The sequence below is a fragment of the Ochlerotatus camptorhynchus genome, unplaced genomic scaffold (assembly GCF_037179485.1).
Source record: "Ochlerotatus camptorhynchus isolate MF236.1 unplaced genomic scaffold, CSIRO-AGI_Acam_v1.1 ptg000147l, whole genome shotgun sequence".
Lineage (NCBI taxonomy): Eukaryota > Metazoa > Arthropoda > Insecta > Diptera > Culicidae > Ochlerotatus > Ochlerotatus camptorhynchus.
The window spans coordinates 255,584-280,863 of record NW_027040637.1 but is presented as its reverse complement, the minus strand read 5'-3'; the positions used below and the strand labels follow the sequence as shown (position 1 = coordinate 280,863).

Below are 25,280 nucleotides of genomic sequence, written 5' to 3'. Positions count from 1 at the left end.
ACGTCCATGACGTAGATCACCGGATCTTGACCTGAACGGTCTCTGAACTGGAATCTCAGAAACTGACGATCCTGAATCCGTATGAAGAACCGATGGAACATTTCCTTAATGTCACCGGTTAGAGCAAAACGGTACAGTCGGAAGTTGCCAATGACCGACGGAAGAGATGTCAGGAAATCAGGACCCCTCAGCAATGCCGAGTTGAGTGAAACACCATCGACCGTAGCAGCTGCATCCCAAATGATCCTCAACTTGTTCGGTTTCTTCGGGTTCAGGACAATGCCCAGTGGCAAGTACCAGCATTGATCTGGATCGGTAGTTGACAATTCATAATCCGTAGCCTTGTGCGCATACCCCTTTGCTTCGTAGTCTCGTATCTGCTGCCGAACTCGATCATACAGAACAGGATCTTTATTGAGACGCCTCTCGAGTGAGCACATTCGTTTGTACGCCATTCTATAGCTGCCTGGAAACCGCAAGTTGTCCCACTTCCAAAGCAAACCCGTTTCGAAACCTCCGTCGACTCTTCGGGTAGTAGATTCCAGAAGCATCCTTGCTCGCTTGTCTTCATCGGATTCCAGCGGAGTAGAAGGGTGTGATACGCTGATGTTGTCCAGTGTGATGTAATCACGAACGAGTTGGTTTAGTTCTTGCTCTGGATCGGTCCATCCTCCAACATGAAACCCACAGACAACTGTTGATTGCGGCTCTGACGTACATCCGTAGATGCTCCACCCAATGCGGCTCTTAGCGGTAATTGATTCTTCCCACCTTCCTTCTCTGATTTTTAGCGGCACGGTGAGTTTCAGGTTGTCAAGACCGATCAAGAGTTTTGGGAACACCTTCTTATAGTTCTGTAGCGGTAAACCACGCACTGATCCGCCTTGAATTTGGTTCGCTGCGCTTGATGTTCAGCGGCTCCGTAGTTCCGAGTTGATCTGCAACCGAATCCTCCAGCAAAGTTATCTGCGACCCTTCATCGACGAAAGCCTAGATGTCCACCTTGCAGTTCTTCCCATATAACGTAAACAGGAATGATTCTGAAAAGCGGTCCTCTTAACGTCTTCAACTCGCTAAGATGACTTGTTGATACGGCTGCCTGCACGATTGTGCTTGAGTAATGTAAGAGAGAATGATGTTTTAGTCGGCAATCCTTGATACCGCATTCCTTTGCTGTCTTGCATGACCATTTTCCATGGTAATTTAAACACGACCTGCAAAGACCGCTCTCATGTACCGCCTTCAATCTTCCGTCGATATTCATCGATTTGAACCTGCCGCATTCCGAAACCTGGTGTCCTTCCGCTTTGCATACCACGCACAGTTTCTTCGGTGTTCGCCAACCTGCTGAAGTGTTACTGCCGATTGGTTTGTTCTTTGACGACGATTCTGGCTCTGCGTGTGTCTGGACAAATGAACGCTCCTTGAATTTCGACTTCTGTGGCTTCCCACATGGGAAGTCATCTGCTACATCGTAAGCAAGTTCTACCAAATTTGACATGAATATTCCAAACGTACTCAAGTCCACATCTTGATTCCTGCATTTGAAGGCTGACCATTTGAGCCGATAGCCGATACTCAACAGGCAATTTGCCCACCATGTCATGTAACAGTGATGGGTTGGATAGATGTGCCTGATGTCCCACGTTCTCAAGATGCTGAACCAAATTATCAACCGCCAGTCTGAATTCGATGATACTCTCCACATCATTTGCCTTTAGCGGTGGTAACTGCCGAACTCGCTCCGTTATGCAACGAATGAGTGTTTCTGGTCGTCCGTACCGCATCTCCAAGGTTTTAATGACGTGTGGTACGCTTGTAGGACAAAGTAGTCGACTGCGCACTGCTTCAAGGGCTGAACCCTTTAGACAGCGTTGAAGGCGGATGAGATTTTCGTCGTCGGAGAAATTGCAAGTTGTAGTAAACCGCTGGAAGTTACTGTTCCATATTGGCCATTCTTCCGGATTACCCGAAAACATCGGTAAATCCATCACCATCCTAGCAGCCAGCTGTCGATTTGTCGGGCCATCTGTGTAATCTTCTTCTTTGTCGCTCCTTTGGTTGGTACGCGCATTACTACACGACACCGGTTGTCCATTTCTGCTAAAAACTCTTGTCTCGCTTTGGCCGTTTGCCGTCTGATGGCCCCGAAATTCAACCGGATGCACTGGAATGTTTCGTTGTTCGTTTCTGTCGGTAATAGAAATCAACACTTCACCCATATTCAACGAACGACTTCCATGACCACCTCCATCAAGTACACGAGTGTGTGTGTGTGAAGACGATTTTCTGACACACCCACGTTGTGGTCGTCAGTACAAGCTTGTAATCTCGAATCTTCTCCCACATTTAGTTGGCCAAACTTATCAGCGAAATGTCGATTATCGAAAGCATTCGCGTGAGCTTGCTGCCCTTTATCCGCCTGGCTAACAACAGGTTGTATGTGGGGAGATTTTGTGTTGGAGACAACTTTATTTTGTATTGTTAGAGGGGGAAGATCTAAGCTCCTATCTATCCTAATATTGGCTGATGTTTGATGGTTAGTATTTTGTTCAAGGGGTACCTGTGTTGGACCACCGCTAGAGTCAAGTGCTGACGTGAACTCCTTTATCGACGCCTGCCGAATTAGTTTAGACTTCTGCTCCGCCGATTGCCTCCTAATCGCCATCTGCTGCATCTTATATTCCCGCTCATCCGCAATCTTCTGTCGTAAAGCGGCCTTATCTTCGGCGATCCGCTTGGTTTCGATCGCAAACTCCTTCTCCTGCATTTCCTCTTCGAGTTTCCGTTCGAGGTCTTTCAGCTCTTTCTTGGCAGCCAACTCTTCTTCCTGGATCTTCTGCTGTTCTTCCACTGCCTTCAGCTCTAGTTCCAATCGAGCCCGTATGCTGGACGTAGCACTTTCGCCAACCGTTTTCTTCGACTTCCTGGTGGTTTTACTAACAGCCGAAGACTTCGCCGTCATCTTCTTCGGGACCTCAAGATTCTCCGATTGTTTACCGGTACTTTCGGCTTGGCACCTTTTGCGTCCGATTTCTTGGCAACCGATTCGTTAAAACCTTTTGCCGGACTTACCTTTATCCGGATCCGTATTGCTTAGGATCAGGATTATCATTCTTCTCCGGAACATCGTCTGTTCCTTCCTTACAAAGGGGTCCGCAGGTGGGACAGTACCATTTCCGATCCTGAACACTGGCTCTGACCTTCGCACAGGAGTAATGGTGCCACAACTGGCAGGAATCGTACGCCACCATGTCGTCATGTTCGTCGGGATTGGTACATAAAGCGCAATTGCGTTGCACCTGCGAATCACTCCATTATTCTCCATCGTCCGGAAAATGTTCGATGAAAAATTCTAAAGGAATGTTGAAACTGATTTTTTTTTATTGTGATCGTAGCAACCCAGTAATTCGCGTCGCTATTAGTTGCTAAGTTTCTGAATAAAATTTTCATTCCACTGTTCAACGTCAACCGATAAAGACGTGTTTCAATTACTCTCTACAATTGGTTATGGGCCCAGGATACCTAACCGGGAGACTCTAAAATTTCAAGACCAGAAGAAGTATGTCCACAGGCGGAAGTTTAGGATCCGGACAGCAAGGTCGAGGAGATGGAGGCGCCAACGGAAACGGCAGGACTGAAGCTGGAAGCGTTCGAGTCACCAGAAGTTCCGTGGCACTGCCAGCCATTGACAAGCTAAGAGGCCGGGAGAACTACACGACGTGGGCATTTGCGATGCGGATGATCCTAATCCGTGAAGGAAGCTGGTCTGCCATCGACGGAGACGGAGAAGGTGTTCCTGAGGATTTGAAGTTGCAGGCTCTGGCTACGATTTGCTTAAGCCTCGAGAGCTACAATTACAGTCTGGTGCAGGATGCGGTTACAGCAAAGGAAGCCTGGACGAAGCTGCAATCTGCATTCCAGGACAGTGGACTAACCAGGAAGATTGGACTGCTCAGAAAATTTACGTCGGTACGGCTGATCAACTGTGCTAGCGTTGAGGCGTACGTGGACGAATTAATGAGCACAAGCCACAAGCTTGCATCCGTGGGCTTTAAGGTGGACGATTCCTGGCTAGCGGCGATGTTGCTGATGGGTCTTCCTGATCAGTACGAGCCCATGATAATGGGACTCGAAGCCTCTGGAGCGGCTTTGACAGCGGATGCAGTGAAATCCAAAATTCTACAGGACGATAAGCTGGATCGTGGTCCGGTCAGCAGCGGCGCGGAAGGTGCCCTGTACAGTAAAGCGAACCGGAAGAAGCCAAGCGAATCCAAGGACGGTAGCAAAGGCGAAAAGTTATGTTACACCTGCAAGAAGCCGGGTCATTTAGCTGCCAAGTGTCCGGAGAAGCAGCAGCAAGCGAAGGCGAGCAAACACAAGGGTCTCTGTTCCATTTTTGCCATGGGAGACGTCAGCACCAGTGAATGGTATTTCGATTCGGGTGCCACTTGCCACATGGCACGGCCGGATCAGAAATTTCTCGATGAAGTCAAGATGGACCACAACGTCGGAACGGCGAACAATGCCACTATGAAGGTCGTAGCGAAGGGTTCAGTCGTGTTGGACAGCAACGATGGTCGAATCGATGTCAGCGGTGTTCTGAAGATTCCCGACCTAGCCACCAACTTGTTATCCGTAAGTACGATCTGCAAAAAGGGCAAAACTGTTATTTTCACCAAAGACAGATGCGAAGTTCGGGACGAAGACGGTGATCTGGTTGTCACCGGCGTCGAGGAAGGTGGCCTCTACAGAGTCAATTGGCCAGAGAAGTCGTTTTTGGCAAGCGGCATGGAGCTCTGGCATCGACGTCTGGGGCATCTTCACGAAGGTGGTTTGAAGAAACTCAAGCGAATCGCCAACGGAATAGATTTCCAAGATGGTTCGTTAGAAGGATGTGTTGCCTGTCTGGAGGGCAAGCATACGAGGCGTTCATTCCCAAGCAGCGAGTCAAGAGCTGAAGAACTGTTGGAGTTGGTACACTCCGACCTCTGCGGACCAGTGGAGATTTCGTCGTTGGGTGGAAGCCGTTATTTCATGACGTTCCTGGACGATGCAAACAAGCGGGTGGTGGTTTACTTCTTGAAGCAGAAAAATCAAGCACTCGAAGCGTTCAAGTCGTTCAAGGCCAAAGCGGAAAGACAGACGGGCAAGAAGCTAAAAATCTTGCGTTGAGACAACGGAAAGGAGTACGTGAATGCAGATTTCCGGAAGATGTTGGAGTCCGATGGGATTCGACATCAAACCACGTGCCCGTATACGCCTGAGCAGAACGGGGCGGCAGAGCGCATGAACCGCACGCTGGTTGAAAAGGCGCGGTGCATGCTCAACGATGCGAAGCTGGGAAAAGAGTTTTGGGCAGAAGCTATTTCGACCGCGGCTCACGTGGTGAATCGATGTCCTACTCGTTCCCTGGAAGAGAAAACGCCGGAAGAGGCGTGGACCGGAAAGAAGCCGAATTTGAAGCACCTCAAGATTTTTGGCTCGAGCGTGATGACTCTGGTACCGAAAGCGAAAAGGAAGAAGTTTGATCCCAAATCCGAGAAAGGCATTTTCGTCGGCTATTGTGAAGACACGAAAGGTTACCGGGTGTATGACCCAGAGAATGACCGTTTCCACATTAGCCGAGATGTCATGGTACTGGAAGAAGGCGTCGCTATCTGTATGGCAGAACAACGAGTGCAGCCGGTGGAGTTCATGGAGCTTTGTTCGGATGAAATCCACGATCGTCCTGAGTCCGGTGCAGCTGATACTCCTGAAGATGGTCAACACGCTGTGCTTCCTCTAGGCGAACAACCGAATGGCATCGTCGTACCTGGTGCAGCCGGGCCTGCTGTTGTTATCGATCAACCGGGTGGCAATCCTGGTGAAACCGAAACAACGGAGGAAGACATCGTCGTTGTCGACAGTTCGTCCAGTGAGGCAGACGAATTCGAGGACGCCTGTGCCGATTTTGCGCTCCCACCGCAACTGATTAGACCAGCTGAGTTGCAGCAAGGGTTAAGGCGCAGCGGTCGGGAGCGCCGTAATCCAGGCAAGTATAATGACTTTATTAGTTACGGTTCCTTTTCTGGTGGTGTTCATTACCCTCAGTTATCCTTCAACACGACGAGCGATGATGATACGATGGATGATCCGACGAGCTACGATGAGGTTCTGCGGCGGCCGGACCGAGATCATTGGATTGCGGCTATGCGTGAGGAAATTACATCCCTCAGCGAGAATAGCACGTGGGTGCTCACCGATCTGCCTGAAGGGCGGAAAGCGATTCGGAACAAGTGGGTGTACCGAACGAAGCGAGGTCTCGACGGAACCATCCAGAGGTACAAGGCCCGCCTCGTGGTGAAGGGCTGCTCTCAACGACCTGGTCTGGACTACGACGAGGTGTACTCCCCGGTCGTGCGGTACGCGACCGTCCGGTATCTGATGGCACTGGTGGTGCGGTACAACTTGGATATTGACCAAATGGACGCGGTCACTGCATTCCTGCAGAGCGAGCTGAAGGACGAGGAGATCTACATGCTCCAGCCAGAAGGGTTCGATGCGTCGAATGGAAAGGTGTGCAGACTGAAGAAGGCCCTCTACGTCTCAAGCAGTCCAGCCGCGTATGGAACGCGCAGTTGGATGTGGTGCTGCAGGAGTTCGGACTGAAACGGTCGAGCGTGGATCCCTGTTTGTACTGGTGCATCCGTGGAGGAAAGATGATGTTTGTGACTATCTACGTCGACGATCTCTTGATTTTCACAAACGATCGGAAGCAAAAGAAGAAGCTGAAGGCCCATCTGCACAAGCGGTTCCAAATGAAAGACCTCGGGGAGGCGCAACAATGTCTTGGCATCAGAATCACGAGGAAGCGTGAAGAAGGCAAGCTGTGGTTGGATCAACAAGCCTACATCGAAGACATCGTCAATCTCTTCGGTATGGCCGATGCCCACCCAGTTGCAACACCAGCAGATCCAAGCATCAAGTTGGACAAGTCGATGGCACCGAAGACGAAATCTGAAATGGAAGAAATGAAGTCAGTGCCATACAAGGAAGCAGTCGGGTGTTTGTCGTTTGCAGCTCAAGTCACCCGACCGGATATTGCTTTTGCCGTCAACGTTGTGAGCCAGTACAGTGCCAACCCTGGCCGTCCTCACTGGGAAGCGGTGAAGAGGATAATCCGGTACCTGAAAGGTACAATAACCAAGAAGCTAGAGTACTCGACAAGCGGTCCAGCGGACATAGTTGGGTACAGCGATGCCGATTGGGGAGGAGATGCGGACGACCGGAAATCCACAACCGGTTATGTGTTCATGATGCAGGGAGGTGCGATCTCGTGGAACGTCAAGAAGCAGCCTACCGTAGCCCTTTCGTCCTGTGAAGCGGAATACATGGCCATGTCTCGCACGATCCAGGAAGCTATGTGGTGGAGTAATCTGCAGTCGCAGTTTTGCGAGGCCAAACCGATTTCCGTGTGCTGCGATAATCAATCGGCAATCAGCATCGCCAACAACGGTTCGTATAACCCCCGGACCAAGCACGTCAGTATACGGTACCATTTCGTGCATGATAGCCTGCAGCATGGTGTCGTCCAACTGAGCTACACGTCGACAACGGAACAGCCAGCCGATGGGTTCACGAAGCCGATGACCGTTCAGAAGCAGCAGAAGTTTCGGAAGCTAACTGGCGTCGCGGATTAGGGAGGAGTATTGTGATCGTAGCAACCCAGTAATTCGCGTCGCTATATGCACTTGTTATTAGTTGCTAAGTTTTTTGAATAAAATTTTCATTCCACTGTTCAACGTCAACCGATAAAGACGTGTTTCAATTACTCTCTACAATTCTTTTAGCGTCCCGTAAAACCAACAATCAATACGAAACTAACGATTTTAAATTGGCTCACTACTTGACTAGCTTATTAGTCCCAAGCAAACGATTAACGTATCCCATTCTAGTCGAAATTCTAGTACTACCCAATATTTGTTTTGATTCGCTATGAAAGTTTGACAGATAAAATGAGGGGTTATTGGTTTTTCCTATGTTTCGAGGGGTGAATCGATTAGCTTGGGACCGAAGAGAGTACCAGAGCTGAGCCAAAAAGTTGAGCACGTTATTTCGGGACCTTCTAGTCTTAGAGTTACCTCTATAGGCCTGTATAGAGATCGAAGCGAAGCGAAAATCTCATACAAAATACTACATTTTTCATCTGCGCGAAAAACGCAATTGGCAAATATTTCGCTTAGCTTTGAACGAAAATTGAAGCACGCGAAAAATCATGAAATTTCGCTAGCGAAAAAGGTTGTGAAAAAATGTTTGTGGAACATTTTACAGTTTCCTTTTTTCGCAGTTTACAGTTCATGTGAAACGAAATCGATCAGTTTACACCTCCGGTGAAGTGAAAATCTGACAGATACGCTCTCCCGAAACGTCAACTTTTCGCTTAGCTGCTGCTCTTTTCGAAAAAGATGCGATCCACAAAATTAGATTTCGCTGGATCGTATCTGTTTACAGTTCAAAGCGAAGTGAAAAATTTGCCAATTGTGTTTTTCACGCTGGTGAAAAATATAGTATTTTGTATGAGATTTTCGCTTCACTTCGATCTCTATACAGGCCTTAAAACGGGATGCCTTTTTTTTAAATAATGTACCAGAAGAAAATGATAAAACCGAAATTTTAAAATGAAAATGCATTTGCTATTTGTAAATTCATAAAAGATGAAATGATATATTTTTACGCAAAATTCCTCTGTAAACTGACATCTTTGTAAACATTTGAAAAGCTGCTAATATCACACATTTTGTTTTTCCAAATTCACAGGACTCCGCAACGAAAACGGTCTGGCCCGATTGTATCTATCTCCCGGACCGGAAGCGTACAAGATGGTCAGAAGCTTGTACAAAGACAACGTAGATTACGAACGCGAAGTTCCCATTTTGGCCGATTGTATGAAGGGTATCATCATCCCAACCAAGGAAAATATCCCGCAGGACGGTGTGTTACCGTCGCCCATCCCCGGTCTGCACCCGGTGTGTGAGAACAAGGTCTTGACAATGAAATTCCTCGATCCACAATACGCGGATGATTTCATCTATCCTTCCCGTAAATTGGAAGGAGCAAAAGATCAACCCAAGGTGCTGGGAGCGAATGAAGGGCCAGTGATCGGGTTCGGACAGCGAACGAATCGTGGAGGGTTGGGTAGTGCCGGCCATAGGATGATGAACCATTACGCTGGGAATGGCATGAACAATAGAGGAGGCAGAGGCGGCGGCGGCGGTGGAGGAGGTGGCGGTGGACGCAATGATTACAACAATTTCTCGAAGGGTAAGTACCACCGCATTCTTTCCGCTTTGCCTTATTATTTTCCAACCGGATGATTTTATCTACCATGCCGCGCTTGTTTCAAGAGCCCTTTCGCAAGCTAACCCCAGTCAGCTAGTCAGCCAAGTCTAGTAGATGCAGTGGATCTGGGGTTTGGCTTCAAGCGGTAGCAGGCGGGCGGTCGTGACAATTTGCGTTTTGGTGGCAAATTTTTGGCATTTGCGTCGTGATTGTGCCTGGCTGGGTCGGTCGTGGTGGGGTTTGAATCTAGCACTAGAGCACGTTTCGCCGTGTGACGGTTAATTATGATTGTGTGTAAGGAGGGTTGATAATGCTCAAAGTAGTGTATGGCTATGGGGTGAGTGAGTGGTGTGTACGATGTACGTTCTTACATCAAACGAGTTGCCATTGGGCAGGGATTAACTTGGTGGTGAAGTAAATTAAATCCGTAAAATAAATCTTTTTCTGACTTCGTTAGAATATTGGTACAGGTGTAGCTTTGGATACTGAAGAATATCGGAGCAATTCTCGCTGCAACCGTTCACTATTTGTTCTAGGTTTTGAAATATTTCAGAGTTGGTTGGAAATGCTAACATGAAGCTTTAGTGTGATAATTTATTAGCTAGAGAATGATCTTTTTTAGAAGAGAGTAGGCGGGAGTAGCCGTCAACAATGCTGATGATGGTACAGCACGCAACAACCACCCTACTGCTTTCTCTCTGAGATCATCACGTTGGTCATGACGAGAGGAGCAACACAATAGTTGGGTAAAGAAGAATTGCATTATAACACACCATCGACTGGAAATGCTCTCGCAACGTGAAGCTTTAGGTAGTGATGAAAACGTTGCTAGAACTATTCCACAGCCGCAGTCAGTTTATGAGCAAAAGAGGGACGCACATTTTTTGCCTGTAGACTTGGAGACATACTTCAAGTCTCCGCGTACATCGTACGGGTTAGGCAAAAGATGTGCGTCTATCTTTAAAAACTGTCGCATTAATGGCCCTTCGCTCATTTTCAACTTCTATTCAATTTTCATACTGCCGTACTCTAACGGAACTATCCACCTACTCTCTTCTAAAAAAGATCATTCTCTAGCTAATAAATTATCACACTAAAGCTTCATGTTAGCATTTCCAACCAACTCTGAAAATCGCTAACTTCGCGTATGAAGTAACATAAAAACACTTTGAATGTTTGAAATATTTGTTTGTATAGTTGAAGATGCTTAACGACAAATATCAGACGTGTTCATTTTATACGATAGACGAGGAGATGAAAGTTTGATAGTTTCGTTAGAGTATGGCAGTGTGAGAAAATTGTATAAGCGAGGATGGTACGAATCGGGTTGATCATATCCTTTACCAAACTCCCCCGTTTCTATTGTTGTTTATTGTTTATTGTTTATTGAAAAATTCAACTGACAATTATTGTCTAAATGTTTAAAACTTAAACTAAATAGTTACGGTCAACGGTACGGAAAAGGCGAAGTACCTGATGACGAAACACGTCAGCTGATATATTGAAGTCGAACATATAAAAAAAGTTGTTGAATTGCCGGCTGATTGTTCGAATTGGCTCGTGTTGTGTATAATTCCAGCTCCGTGGTTCCAAAAACAGAAAGTCGCGTTGACGAAAAGACCTCTAAGGGCATACATATTTAGCTGTGACAGCAATGTTGGACAGTCAATGTCACCCGTAAGCAGCTTTCCAGCGAATATAGCTTGAGCGACCGTCCGTCTCACCTCTAATGGCTCGATTCCCAGGAGATGGCAACGCTCCTCGTACGGAGGCAAGTTCGTTGGGTCACGCCAGTTGAGGAAACGAAGAGCATATCTCACAAACTTGCGTTGAACGGATTCAATTATAGTGATCCAGCTAGCATGGAAAGGGCACCAAACAACTGAACTTGACTCCAATAAGGATCGCAAAAGCGAGCAGTAAAGTGACCTGAGGCATAGCGGGTCACGAAACTCGTCGGCAATTTTGAAAATAAAGCCCAATTGTCGATTAGCTCTGGAGATGATGTCATTGTAGTGGATTCTGAAAGTGAGTCTGCAGTCCAAGGTAACGCCGAGATCCTTTATGTGCTCTACACGAGCAAGACAGCGTCCGTAGAGAACATAGTCAAACATGATTGGTTAGATTTTTCGGTGATAGGAAATAATGTTACAATTTTCTATGCTTAGACTCATCAAATTTCTTGAGCACCAGTCAGCAAAAATACCTAACATATTCTGGAGATCCCAGCAGTCCGAGAGGCTTTTAATAATTTGTAGATTTTCGTATCGTCTGCATAGAAAACGCGGCATCCTGATGGTATCAGCAAGGTGACGTCGTTTAAAAAGATCGAAAATAGTAGCGGTCCTAGGTTACTGCCTTGCGGGACTCCCGATTTGTTTGAGAAAATGGAGGCGAACCAGCCCAAGGCTGAAAGCCTCCCTAATAAAGATAAATTAATTAATTAATTGTTTGAGAAAACATCCGATTCCGACGCGTCAATCTTGACATGTACATAGCGATTCACCAAGTAAGATCTGAACCAATCCACAGCAGTTGACGAGATGCCAACGCCAAGTATCTCCAGCTTGGCCAGCAAGATATTATGGTCCACCGTGTCAAATGCAGCTTTTAGATCCATATACGCAGCATCGACTTGCCATCCTGAATCCATGCATCGCAGACAGTTAGAAGTGAACTGCACCAGGTTCGTGGACACGGAGCGCTACGGGTAGAAACCGTGTTGTTCTTTATCGATATAATGTTTGCAGCGTGCGAACAAAGCACCATTTATGATAATCTCGAACAGTTTTGAGCAGGCACACAGGGAGGTGATTCCACGATAATTTATGACATTCCGTTTATCTCCTTTTTTGTACACTGGGAACAGATAAGAAAGTTTCCAGCGGCAGGGGAACTCACATTGCTGTGCCGAGAGATTGAATAGCCTCGCAAGTGGAAGGCAGAGATTGGCTACACAACGTTTTAGAACTGATGACGGAATGCCGTCAGGTCCGGCGGCGAACGAGAGCTTCAGTTTGCGTGTTGCGGCTATCACCATGTCTTCTGAAATGCGCGGAATAACGAAACTAAACACATCACGTGGCATCCCAGCAGTAGCGTCCAGCACTTGTGTTGACGAAGTGGATAAATCGTGGAACACTTGCTTGAAATGATGAGCAAACAAGTCGCATTTTTCTCTTTCGCTATTAGCCGAGTCATTCCCGAGAAACATGGAACAAGGCAATCCGGATTCCTTCCGTTTTGAGTTGACAAACGACCAAAAACTTTTCACGTGTCGATTATAGAGAAAACGATTGTAATTTCGATAACTACGACTCGCAAAGTTGAACAGTCGTTTTTAGTACGGCGAGCGTGAGTTACAATACTTTCGGAGGGCGGCAGAGCGTTGACGTTTTAGCACGCGTAGGCGTGGGTTAGACCATGCAGGCTTTAGCGGAGGTCGTCGAGCTAGGACAATGCGGAAAATAGCATCTTCCAGTGCAGCACTGAAAAAATCCACTGCATCATTCACGCTAGCGGCTGTTTCGATTAATTGTCAATCAATTTCCGTAAGCGCATTGTTCAATGCAACATAATCGGCCCGGCGAAAGTCCAAAGAGTAGCACTCAGATGACGGCGTAAAAAGAATCGGCGTAGGTAAACTAAATGACACGACGAGAGCGGGATGATCGGCATCTAGATCGATCAGTGGCTCGACCGGCAAGGAAACAGAAGTGCCCGGTAGTGCGGAATCATTTGCCAGGACAAGATCTAGCAAACGTCCATTTCGGTTCGGAAAAGTATTCACTTGTGTGAACCCGTAAAAGTTAAAACCGTCCAAAAGAGCACAGCAAGCAACCGGCATATGCGAAAGCAGTTTGATTGTAGTCACCAAATACGAAAGCGGGAGAGCAGGGACTTAATTGTGACGAAATTGAGCCTAACGATTCCACATGCTCACGGATGATCGTGCAGTCGTTTTTGCGGTCGGGAGGCAGGTAGATTGCGCCTACACTAAGCTTGCTTTGTGGAAGTTCTACGACAATCCACAGCTGTTCCAGTTGACTGGAAATGGGTGACGTACTTACGTAGCTGGCTAGTCTAGTAGATACTGCAATCAGGACTCCGCCACCGCGCAATTTTTAGACCAGTCAGTTCTGAAGGCGGAATAGAGTGACCCGAAAAGTTGCGATGAGTAAATTCGGTCGTCCAGCCACGTTTCCGTCAGCACAATCAAATCATATTCGGCCTCCGCAAAAGCCTGGAAAAACGAGTCGATTTTACTCTTCAGCCCAGGCACGTTTTGGTCGTAGATCCAGAGACTATTCGAGGAGCAATCACGGGAACTAGAAATCGAAAGGACATCAGGTACCGAAAGCTCGGAATCGCTAACATACTCGCCTGAGGTTGCTGGCCGGAAGCCCCCGATACCATCACCGACGACAGGACCGAGACGATGACGATAGCGGATGTCTGCAGCAAGCGCGACTGGGTCGGGAGGTTCGGAAGCTTCCTCAATGCCTGTTTTAGGGTGTCCCGGATCCGAGGAAGAGCAGGTGGCGGCATAAACCTGCTGGTAGTTGGCAGGACGGATGCATGGACATGATGTGGCTAGTGTTGAGGTCGCAGAACCGGAAACACAGCTAGAAGTTGAAGCGGTATCAGGCAAAGGAGAAGCTGAATCGTCAATATACTTACCAGTAATAGCTGGTTGGAAGACCCCCGACCTACATCTACACTCAGGGTCGAGACGACTATGCAGAGCGCTGGCTGGAATAACCGCGACTGAGGCAGAGAAATCAGGGGCTTCCACAGTGCTATCCACGATGCGTCTCGATGGTGATGGTGGTGGTCCAGAAGCAGTAGAGGTAGCAGCATTATTCTTGGAAATCGTGGAAACATCATGAAGCGTTGCACTGGAACACGGAAACTGATCAGGCAAATGACTATAACTAATGTATGCATACTTGCCTGAAGACGATGCTTGGGAGACCCCACCACCGAACTCGACCGCAGGGCCAGAACGACTCTGATGGCAGGAAATAGAACGACTTTGATGGCGGGAAACAGCTAGCGCGACTGGATCGAGTGGTTCGAAGTCTCCCATAATGCGACAGGCGTTCTGGTCTACAGCGCTCCAATTCACAACGCAAAATCCAATTCTGAATCAGCAGACTGGGTCTAGTCCGGAAATGGGAGTTGAGAACTCGCAAGGTCCCGGAATAGGAGAGATCGTGATGGTAGGCGTGTTCAAACGAGGCAACTACATGTTTTTTGAACCGTCTTCAAATTCACGGAACAAAATTTCTTTCGGCCATGTATCCGATCTAAGAGCAGCTTCGCGTAGTTTTGGATCCATTCCGACTTTGTACGAGATGAAGCTCATACGGCTGATGTCGGATCCTTTTTTGACTAGCGGCACAACCTTAATCTGATCTTCACACTGTACACCAGTTGACCAGCTTCTCGATTGATTCAGATTTTACGCTAGGATGAATACGAGAAAGGTACAGCCAAAACAGCTCGGTGGGTTCAGGGACAGTAAGGACCTCGGTAAAGGCATTGTCGCCAACAAGTGGTTTGCTAGTGAGCGAGCCTTCATCGCGGCGCCGTTTTAATGGCGGTTGACGCATGAAATTAGAGTTTGTCGGAGTTGTCAATGCGATTCGTTTCGATAGCTGAGCGATCTGCTGTTCTTGCTTAGCCATTTCCTTCCTAAGCTCAGCGTGTGCGATTTCCTGTCTCTCGGTTATAGAATTAATCACACTGCCAAACGACGAAACGACAGTTTTGAACGGAGCACATTTCATCAGCTTGGCGCACTCGTTACCCATCCAAAACAGGTTCGGGCTAGTGTGGACAATATTAAAAAAAACCTTATTCAGCTTTGTGCCGCCGCACTTAAGGTGAATCATCCTGTCGCAAAAAGCCATGCAGGAGACGGATTCTTCATCGCCTTTAACTGGTTTAGCGCAATGGTCACAGGCGGAAGTCATGCTGACTCAGTTTCCAAAAGTGATTAAGAAACAGTGGTAGAGATGCTCTAATACGCAAAGAGGAATTGGATTCTCAAGATCGCCTAATGCTACACGGAGATGAAAAACTACCCAAAATTAAGTACTTTTCCCTCAATTCCGGGGTTCAGACCAATAACCCAAATTTGAGTAAATCACATATAGTAGTTTCCATTTAACACCAGCAAAAACAAATTACCTACTCTTGCGTAAATTCTACCCAAAAAAGTTTAATTCACGTAAATTTTAGAATATGCAATTTACTCAAAAATAACTTATTGGGCTGAACTATATCGTTGGGTCGAATCTCTTGTTCCTTTTTTGACAACAATAAGGAGTGCAAGTGAGAGGCTGAAGTCAATGTTAAGTAAAAAGAACTCAAATTTTGGGTAGTATTTTATCTCCGTGTAGTCTGATATCGACAATAACACAACAGTATACACTAAAATATGACCGATTGGATAACTTTTTCACTGTTTTCCCAACACACAATATGCGCTAATTAGACGATTATCGCAACGAACTGCACTTTCCACTAGCAACCAGTACAATATTACAGGCATACCGAACGGAAAAAAAACGAATAACGATAGCCCGTGTGATAAAAAATCGACAAATTTAGCAGCGCACAATCACGACGATGTGAATAACAACAACTGTCAATGCCAGACTATGTACCTCGGAAGTACTGTACCAGGGAGACAACTTCAAAATCATCTTCAGAACTTTGTTCTGAGTCCTTTGAAGTGCTTTTATCCTAGTAGTGCAATAACTAGATCATATTGGCACAGCGTAAAGCATGGCCGGTCTAAAAACTTGTTTAAATATTAGAAGTTTATTCGTTAGGCAAAGTTTGGATTTCCCGTTTATAAGAGGATACAAACTTTTTATATATTTGTTACATTTGGCTTGAATGCCCTCAATGCGATCTTTAAAAGTTAATTTTTGATCAAGATATTTCACTTGGTTTGACCAGGAAATTGGAATTCCGTTCATAGTGTCTATGTGACTACTACTAGGTTTCAAAAAGGAAGCTCTAGGCTTATGTGAAAATATTATAAGTTTGAGTTTTGGAATCGTTGGGAGATATCTTCCATTTTTGTAAATAAGAAGAGAAAAAATCTAAACTTGTATGCAGTCTGCTGCAAATAACACGAAGACTTCTTCCTTTAGCGGAAATGCCTGTGTCATCAGCGAACAAAGATTTGTGGCGACCCTGAAGTGAAAATGTTATACAATATAGGCCCAAGAATGCTACCCTGAGGAACTCCTGCTCTAACAAGTAGTCGTTCAGATTTGGAATTTTGATAATTTACCTGCAGAGTTCTGTCAGTTAAATAATTTTTAACTAATTTCATAATATAAAATTAAACTTTTTCAAATTAGCAATCAAACCTTCATGCCAAATACTGTCGAATGCTTTTTCTATGTCTAGAAGAGCAACTCCAGTTGAGTAGCCTTCAGATTTGTTTGAACGAATTAAATTGATAACTCTTAAGAGTTGATATTGGACGGTAGCTAGAAGCTTCAGCTGGATTTTTATCCGTCTTCAAAATTGGAACAACTTTTGCATTTTTCCATTTATCAGGAAAGTATGCCACATGGAAACATCTGTTAAATAATTTTACCAAGAAAGACAAGGTACTCCGTGGGAGTTTTTTGATGAGGATATAGAAAATTCCATCATCACCTGGAGCTTTCATATTATGAAACTTTTTAGTTATAGATCTTACTTCGTCCAAATCAGTCCCCCAGGAATCATCAAAAATATTTTCCCGAGAGAAAATATTCAGAAAATCCCGAGCAACCTGATTCTCAATAGGACTAGTAAGACCCAAACTGAAATTATGGGAACTCTCGAATTGCTTAGCAAGTTTCTGAGCTTTTTCCAAATTTGTGATCAAAATTTTACCACCTTCTTTAAGCGCTGGAATAGGCTTTTGAGGTTTTTTCAAAAAAAAATTGTGAGTTTCCAAAAGGGTTTGGAACTCGGGTCTAGTTAGAAACATTATTTTCAAAAGTGTTGTTCCTCAGGACAGAGAATCGTTTTTTTTAATTTGTTTTTGCAAATCCCGCCAGATAACTTTCATGGCAGGATCGCGTGTTTTTTGATATTGTCTCCTAAGGACATTTTTAAGACGGATCAAGAGCTGAAGATCGTCGTCTATTATAATTGAATCGAATTTAACCTCACATGTTGGTACTGAGGCAGCTCTTGCTTCAACTATAGAAGTAGTCAGAGATTCAAGAGCATAATTAATTTCATATTTGGTTTGCAAATATGATGTTTGGATCGAAGTTATGTTCCATAAAAGTTCGATATTGCTCCCAATCAGCTCTATGGTAATTGAAAGTAGAGCTGTTGGGATTACAAATTATTTCTTGGGATAAAGTTACTGGAAGGTGATCAGAACCGAAGTCAGTATGAGTAACCAATTGGCTACAAAGTTGACATGAATCAGTTAAGACCAAATCAATAGTTGAGGGATTTCTTGCTGAAGAAAAGCATGTTGGGCTGTTTGGATATTGAATAGTGTAATAACCTGCAGAACAATCATCAAACAGAATATTACCATTGAAGTTGCTTTGAGCATTATTCCATGAGCGGTGTTTTGCATTAAAATAACCAATAATGAAGAATTTAGACCTATGATGGGTAATTTTCTGCAGGTCACCCTTGAGCAAATTCTTTTGCTGGCCTACGCATTGGAATGGCAAATAGGCAGCTATAAACGTAAGTTGCCCAAATTTTGGTTCAACAGAAACACCCAAAGTTTCAAAAACTTTGGTTTCAAATGAAGAAAGAATTTTATGTTTGATTCGTCTATGAACAATGATGGCAACGCCACCACAGGCTCCATCAAGACGATCATTTCTATAAATGAAATAATTTGCGTCCCTCTTAACTTTATGATCAGGTTTAAGGAACGTTTCAGTTATAACGGCAATATGCACGTTATGAACTCTCAAAAAGTTCGTCTTCATTAACTTTAAGAGATCAGCGTTCCAATTTAAAATATTTAATATCCATATATATTGCTGAATTTCAAAGTCATGACAATATTATTGGCAAATTTTACTCCAGTTTGAATAGCATCAAACATGGAGTTAGATTTAAGCATATCAGAAATCATGTCAATTAATGATTTCTGTAAAAAATCCATTTTAGGAGCAGTAATGCTTCCTAAGTCAAAATTGTCAAAATTTTAGAATTACTTTGGTTAGTATTTTGATTTCTACCCGCTGCAATAGCAGCATAAGTAGCTCCATTAACTCGCTGAACATTGTTAGCAGCGAGGGGAGTAGGTACAGATGAAAAATTTGAAGCAGGGGTGATATTTATACCTACGGGTACGAATGTAGAATTTGTTCCTCGCTGGCCGTTGTTAACAGCAGAGGAATTTGTACCTGGTCGGAAACGTTGAGCATTTCCTACCTGTCGCTTAGAACGAGATTGTAGGATCGCTTTGCGAGTCTTACATTCCTAAAAATTGGATTTGTGGGTTTCACCACAATTTGAACATTTAAATTTCTTAGGATCTTCCTTCACAGGACAGTCGTCCTTTGCGTGAGAGGAATCACCGCAATTCATGCATTTAGCTGGCATGTAGCAATTTTTAGTTCCTTGACCCCATCCCTGGGTGAAGTTGGGGTGAGGCTTACGGCACTGGGTGAGGTTTTGGAAATTTCCTCCAGTCTTCCTGAAGTGTTCCCACTTCACTCGGACATGGAGCATAAGGCTAGCTTTTTCTAAGGCCTTAAGGTTGTTTAGTTCACTAGACTTGAAGTGAACAAAATAAAAATCATTAGAAATCCCGTTGCGCGAATCGCCAGGACGGGATTTCATTTTCATTTTCATTACTTGGAGTGGCACAACTCCAAGTAATTTTGCCAGTTAATTTTTGATCTGATCCAGGGATTCACCATTGGGCAGTCCTTTCATGACAACCTTGAACACACGTTCAGTTTTGGTGTCGTAAGTTAAAAAATGTGCTGTTTCTCAGTAAGATACTTGAGAAAGAAGACATTTAAGGCTCAATTTACTTTGATGCTTTTTGGAAAATTTCAAAAGCAGTTTTTTCCGACGCATTATTTCAGATTGCAAAAAGCTCGCACTATTCGATTCCTTTTGATATTATACACAAAATGACGCAAGCTTTTTGCAAACTAAAATAATGCGTCGAAAAAAACTGCTTTTGAATTTTTTAAAAATGCATCAAAGTAAATTGAACCTTAAATCCGTCCAAGGTTTCAACCAACACAAGGCATTCACCCCGACGTCCAATTTGTAGTGAAAACTTAACTTTCACGAAATTCAGAAGTTCCATGCGAAGAGCATGGCAATCGGAAGTGGTTATCGCAATAGGGGGATTTTTTTCTTTCTTGGCATTAAGCCAGGAAAGTTTACTAGAATTTTTTTTGGATGATGGATGGATCATTCTCATCATCCGTGAGCAAATCAAATTGATTACTCAAATTAATTTCATCAGAAGGGGGATCAAGAGTTTGCCTCTTTCTTTTGCGTTTAGGCGCCATGGCGGCAGTAAATTTTTTATCCAAATCGACTTCCAAGCAGATTACTATAAGAATCTGAAGGATCAAAGAAGAATTTTCCTAATCGATATCCAAGAAGGATTACCTCGGGTAGGGTCCAAACAAGGATCGAAAAGGAATAAGAGTTGAAAAAGGTAGAAAATTTACAGTACTTACTTACTTAAGTGTCCTGAGCGCCATCCCTGGCGCAAAGGGCCAACGTGAAAGATCTCCATCCTGGGCGATTGTTTGCTTTCGCCTTGACCTGGGCCCAGGTCAAATTCCGGTCGACTTGCTTAATCTCCTTGTTTAGGCTTCGCCGCCATGAGCCCCTGGGTCTGCCTCTGCTGCGATGTCCGGCTGGATTCCAATCCAGCGCTTGTTTGCAGATTTCATTTCCGCTCTTCCGTAGAGTGTGGCCAACCCACCTCCACTTACGTTCCCGAATTTCTGTCGATATCGGCTTCTGGTGACACCGTCGATGGAGCTCGGCATTCGAAATCCAGTTGTGAGGCCACCAAGCACGAATTATATACCGCAGGCATCGGTTGATGAACACCTGCAGCTTCTGTGTGATCTCCGCTGATACGCACCATGTTTCGCTAGCGTACAGCAGTACAGATTTCACGTTAGAGTTGAAAATTCGGATCTTCGTGCGGAGACTAATCTGATTTGACTTCCAGATGTTTCGTAAACTCGCAAAAGCAGCCCTTGCCTTCTTGATCCGTGCACCTATGTCACTCTTGGTTCCGCCGTCCGACGCTATCTGGCTGCCAAGATATTGGAAACTTTCAACCTTCTCCGCTTCCTGACCAGCTACCGTAAAATTGGATGGATTTCCCGTGTTGATATCCAACGATTTAGTCTTGCTGACGTTGATGTTGAGACCTGCCGCTGAGGAGCGTTCGGCGAGATCGTCGAGCTTACTCTGCATGTCAGAACGCCGTTGTGATACTAAAGCAACGTCATCCGCCAAATCTAGGTCGTTTAGATGCTCCATTGTAATAGGCTGCCAGAGCAACCCACGGTTCGGCACACGGTCGATCGCACCAACCATTATCTCGTCGATTACGATGAGGAACAGTAGCGGTGATAGAATACATCCTTGCCTCACTCCAGCGACTACCCGAATAGGGTCAGATAGGGCTCCGTTGTGCAGCACCCTGCACGTGAAAGCCTCATACTGAGCTTCGATGAGGTTGACGATTTTATCCGGAACTCCCTTGCGCCTTAGGGCGCCCCACAGGTTTTCGTGGTTGAGTCGGTCGAAAGCTTTTTCGTAGTCAATGAAAACCAAGTAAAGGGACTCTTGGAATTCGTTGACCTGCTCCAAGATTATGCGGAGCGAGACAATATGGTCCACACAGGATCTTCCAGCACGGAATCCCGCCTGCTGCCGTCGGAGAGTCGCGTCGATCTTCTCCTGTATCCGGTTGAGGATAACTTTGCATAGAACTTTGAGAACACAACACAGTAACATAATGCCACGCCAGTTATCGCATACAGTTGGGTCCCCCTTCTTTGGGACCTTCACTAAGACGCCCTGCATCCAGTCAGCCGGAAAAGTCGCAGTGTCCCAGATATTGCAGAATAGTTGATGCAACATTTGTGCAGATAGCATGGGGTCAGCTTTGAGCATCTCTGCTGATATGCGATCGACCCCGGGAGCCTTGTTGGATTTCATGGTTCGGATAGCAGCTTCGATCTCCGGTAGGGATGGCGCCTCAGAATTGACGCGAGTGATGCGTCGCACTCTTGGCGGTTCATGCCGAGATGTTGATGGCTGGTTGACCGACGAAACTTGTAGAAGCTGTTCGAAGTGTTCAAACCAGCGTTTCAGCTGATCAGTGGGGTCGGTGAGCAACTGACCAGTCGCGTCCTTCACTGGCATCCTAGGATTCATCCTTGCTCCACTCAGGCGTCGTGAGAAAATTTACAGTGCTGTTTAAATTTGTTGTACACTTCTTTCAGCAAAAAGCACGATGCGGTCTGATGCTAGTGAAACTGATATGTGTTTATGGGCAGTGCAACTTTTGAGTGATCTTGATTGATAGGCAATCGAATGGTATACTTAAAAAAAATCACAATTGTTGGTGTAAATAACGAAATTTTTTAAACATGTCTATATGGACCATAGCATGCTATAATTACAAATGGCACAAAATCCGATTTTTTAAAAAAGCTTGTGAAAAATCAAAATCTCGTAGGTTTTTTTACACGGTACATATCCCCCGTGTTAAAAAAGACCTGAGTGTATCTGTCTTTGCCCTGCCGTCTGACATTATCTGGCTGCAAAGATATTGGAACAATTTGACTTTCTCCACCGCTTGCCCTGCTAACATGAAGTTGGAAGAGTGTTCCGTGTTGACATCCGTGTTGATGCGGGGGATATTCTGACTGCTTCCAAATATACAAACTAAAATCGCCCAAACAATTGGGTCGACGAAATTGCACATCATTTACATCATCATCCACATGTTTGCCGTCGTTCGAAATGCGAACTTGTTCTCAACTTGACCGGTTGGCTGAAACCCCTGCCTTGTATTGGAAAGAACGATTACAAATAACAACATATTACGAATAGGCTTAAAGTTATTAATCCGGTGATAGCTCTTGACAGGGCGTTCGAGCGACTCAAATCCGACACATTGAAGGTGTATTTGGCGGGCATCATCGATCCATTGTTGTAGTCTGATCCTTCCCCACCAGCAGGGAGGGGTACATATTCAGTGGTGAATGTATAATTATGACCCTCGAACGCGACCACCTTGTTCACTTCCGCCATGGTGTGTTCGTAAACATATATAGGAAGAAGGGAGTGCCAATCGGCAATCGATAACGGAGATCTGTGTGCATTTCGTATCGAACGCCAACTGTCAATGCAATGTAAAAAGCTGTGTATCGGGACATATAGGTTCGACGTAATGCGGCCCATTCAAGAATGATAAGTGCTTTTTGGGATGGTTGGATGAAGTTTTTTTTCCTTGCAATATTATATGGCCCTAGCTAGATTGCAATGTGACTCGGGGGCTCATGCCATTCTGGGAGGGAAATGGAACGGAGAATCAAGCCGGTGACACTTGAGTGAGAATAATAGCGCGCAATGAGCGAGAGAAAATGAAAGAAAATGTTAAAAAGCAGACAATAAATTGCAAATTGATTTCGAGAGGCTTAATGCAGGCGCATTAAAAAAAAGTCTCACTCGGGCCTTCTTCCATACAGTGGATTGTTTCGGTGACATATGGATGGGAGCGGGTATGTACCTATGCATTTATAGGTGGGAACCGGGAGGAACCGGGAGAAGAAGGAGCAATGGTAAGGGATGGTATCGTCCAATGTCACGATTGGTGTGATTATACTCAGCCCCCATTCATTGGAAGCGTAGCTATTCATTTGACAGGGTGTCAGGTATGTAGTACGTACGTGAAGAAAACGTATAAAATAAAAAATAGGAAAAAAGGATAAATCTATGAATGGAAAGAATCAGTACGTTTGAGGACTACTCTGGCTTGTTGTCCGTACGATTTCAATGCATTTGACAAAAGATTATGTTGTTAATCAGGAAGCGAAGAACAATTTCATTGCTGTACTTAAGGTAAGGTAGTTGGGATGGAGACTTCTCGTGATAATTCCTTATTCTCTTAGTTTAAATCGTTATATAAAAAAAAAGTTTTTGACGCCTAAGATGAAACTAAGTTCCGTATGGAGAATTAGTGCGAAACCCTACCTGTACCGTACTGTAGAGGTTGTTTTCGCTTCCCTAGATATAAACGTAAGTTGTCCAAATTTTGTTTCGACCGAAACTCCCAAATTTTCAAAAACTTTGGTTTCAAATGAAGAAAGAATTTTATGTTTGATTCGTCTATGAACAATGATGGCAATGCCACCACAGGCTCCATCAAGACGATCATTTCTACAAATGAAATAATTTGGGTCATTCTTAACCTTATTATCAGGTTTAAGGAACGTTTCAGTTATAACGGCAATATGCACTTTATGAATTGTAATTGTTCAGTGTATCGGCTGTGCCAACCGCTAAGTTGGCTTATCTAGGGGCTAACCCCCTAGTCCATACACCTACTGTCCTTCCCGTTGCACTCGTCAGCTCGTGCGATACTCTAGACACACATGGGTGGTCGTATCCGGGTCCTCCCCTGGGTAGGCTCGTGTCCGTCCAGGTTCTGGTACATTAACTTATATCTATGCATGGTAATTGTACTTTACAACTCACCTTTTGATTATAAATGTCGATAATGCTGAAACTATATGAATGTTAGTGATCATTATTAGGTGTGTGCTGCAATGGAGTAGTAATTGAAGGAAATGAGGTTCTCATGTGGCTTATAGGTAATTCTAAAATAGGTAAATCATGCAAGCCACACCTTTTACAATTCTTATCCTACTTACCAGTTCCGTCCAGTATAAATTGGCTGATTCCAAATGGCCTAATCCTTTCTTAATACTTACTCTCTTACGTTTTCTCGCTTTTTTTTCCTTCTTCCTATTGAAAATCTGGCCGTGTTCCCATTTGTTATCAGGTAGGTAATATTGGTACATAAAGGGATGAAAGAAATAAAACAAGTTAAGTGTGAGCCGCATAGACGAGTGCACGGATGGATTTGAGTTCACTCACTCGACAAAAAGTGACACAACAGCGGAGCCCTGCCCACCAAAAACGAACACATGAACAATACTCACGTAACACCTGAAACCGGCCCATCAACCTTCGCACACAAAACTTGTTAAGCCTTTCTCGCGCGAACCGAACACGCCCACGCAAACCAACAACACCATCGGATAGGAGAAATTCTCCCCTTCCCGATAGTGCTCCTGGTTTGCGTGGACGGACTTCGGCTCTCCCGGAAAGGACCCAGCAAATCATCTATAAAAGTTGATAGGCCCCTTTCAACTGTTACGCGAGCACTACTCATGTGTTCATCCCTAGTAAACAGGGCCCCGCTGTTGTCTCAATCTTTTTTCAGTAGATGAACAAAAGTTCACCCGTGCACTCGTCTATGCGTTGGTTAGTCATTTGGGTCATAGTGTAGTGTTCCCTATTTTATTTGCCTATATTCAGCTCTCAGATCACCCCCTCCTCCAAACTATTGTGGATGAAAAAAAGAACCCATATTTGGTAACCTCTCGCGAGCTGCAATGCATAAGATATGAATAACAAACAAATCTAGAACGGGGCTTAAACATATAACATTTTCTAAGACTGATCATGATTAATATAGTATGAATAATGAGAATTGTATGAAGAAAAGACGATCCCAAAAGAAAGTTCCCTAGCAATAAAACTATTACTCTGTGCTAATATGAGTTATTTTAAAATGGGCATCCATACTCAGAAACTATACCCGACCTTAACAAACTGTACCGAAATCAGAACAGCTAAACTACTCGGTAAGATTTTGGCATTTCTATTTA

General features: G+C 44.8%; 1 protein-coding gene across 1 annotated transcript in view; it reads left to right on the top strand.

Moving 5' to 3' along the window:
* Rat1 (5'-3' exoribonuclease 2 Rat1) overlaps positions 1–25,280 on the top strand; it is a 41,879-nt gene that overhangs the window by 5,575 nt on the left and 11,024 nt on the right. Inside the window, exon 3 of the mRNA XM_065221722.1 lies at positions 8,800–9,303. Coding sequence (XP_065077794.1) covers positions 8,800–9,303 — 504 coding nt within the window. The remainder of the gene's footprint in view (positions 1–8,799; positions 9,304–25,280) is intronic.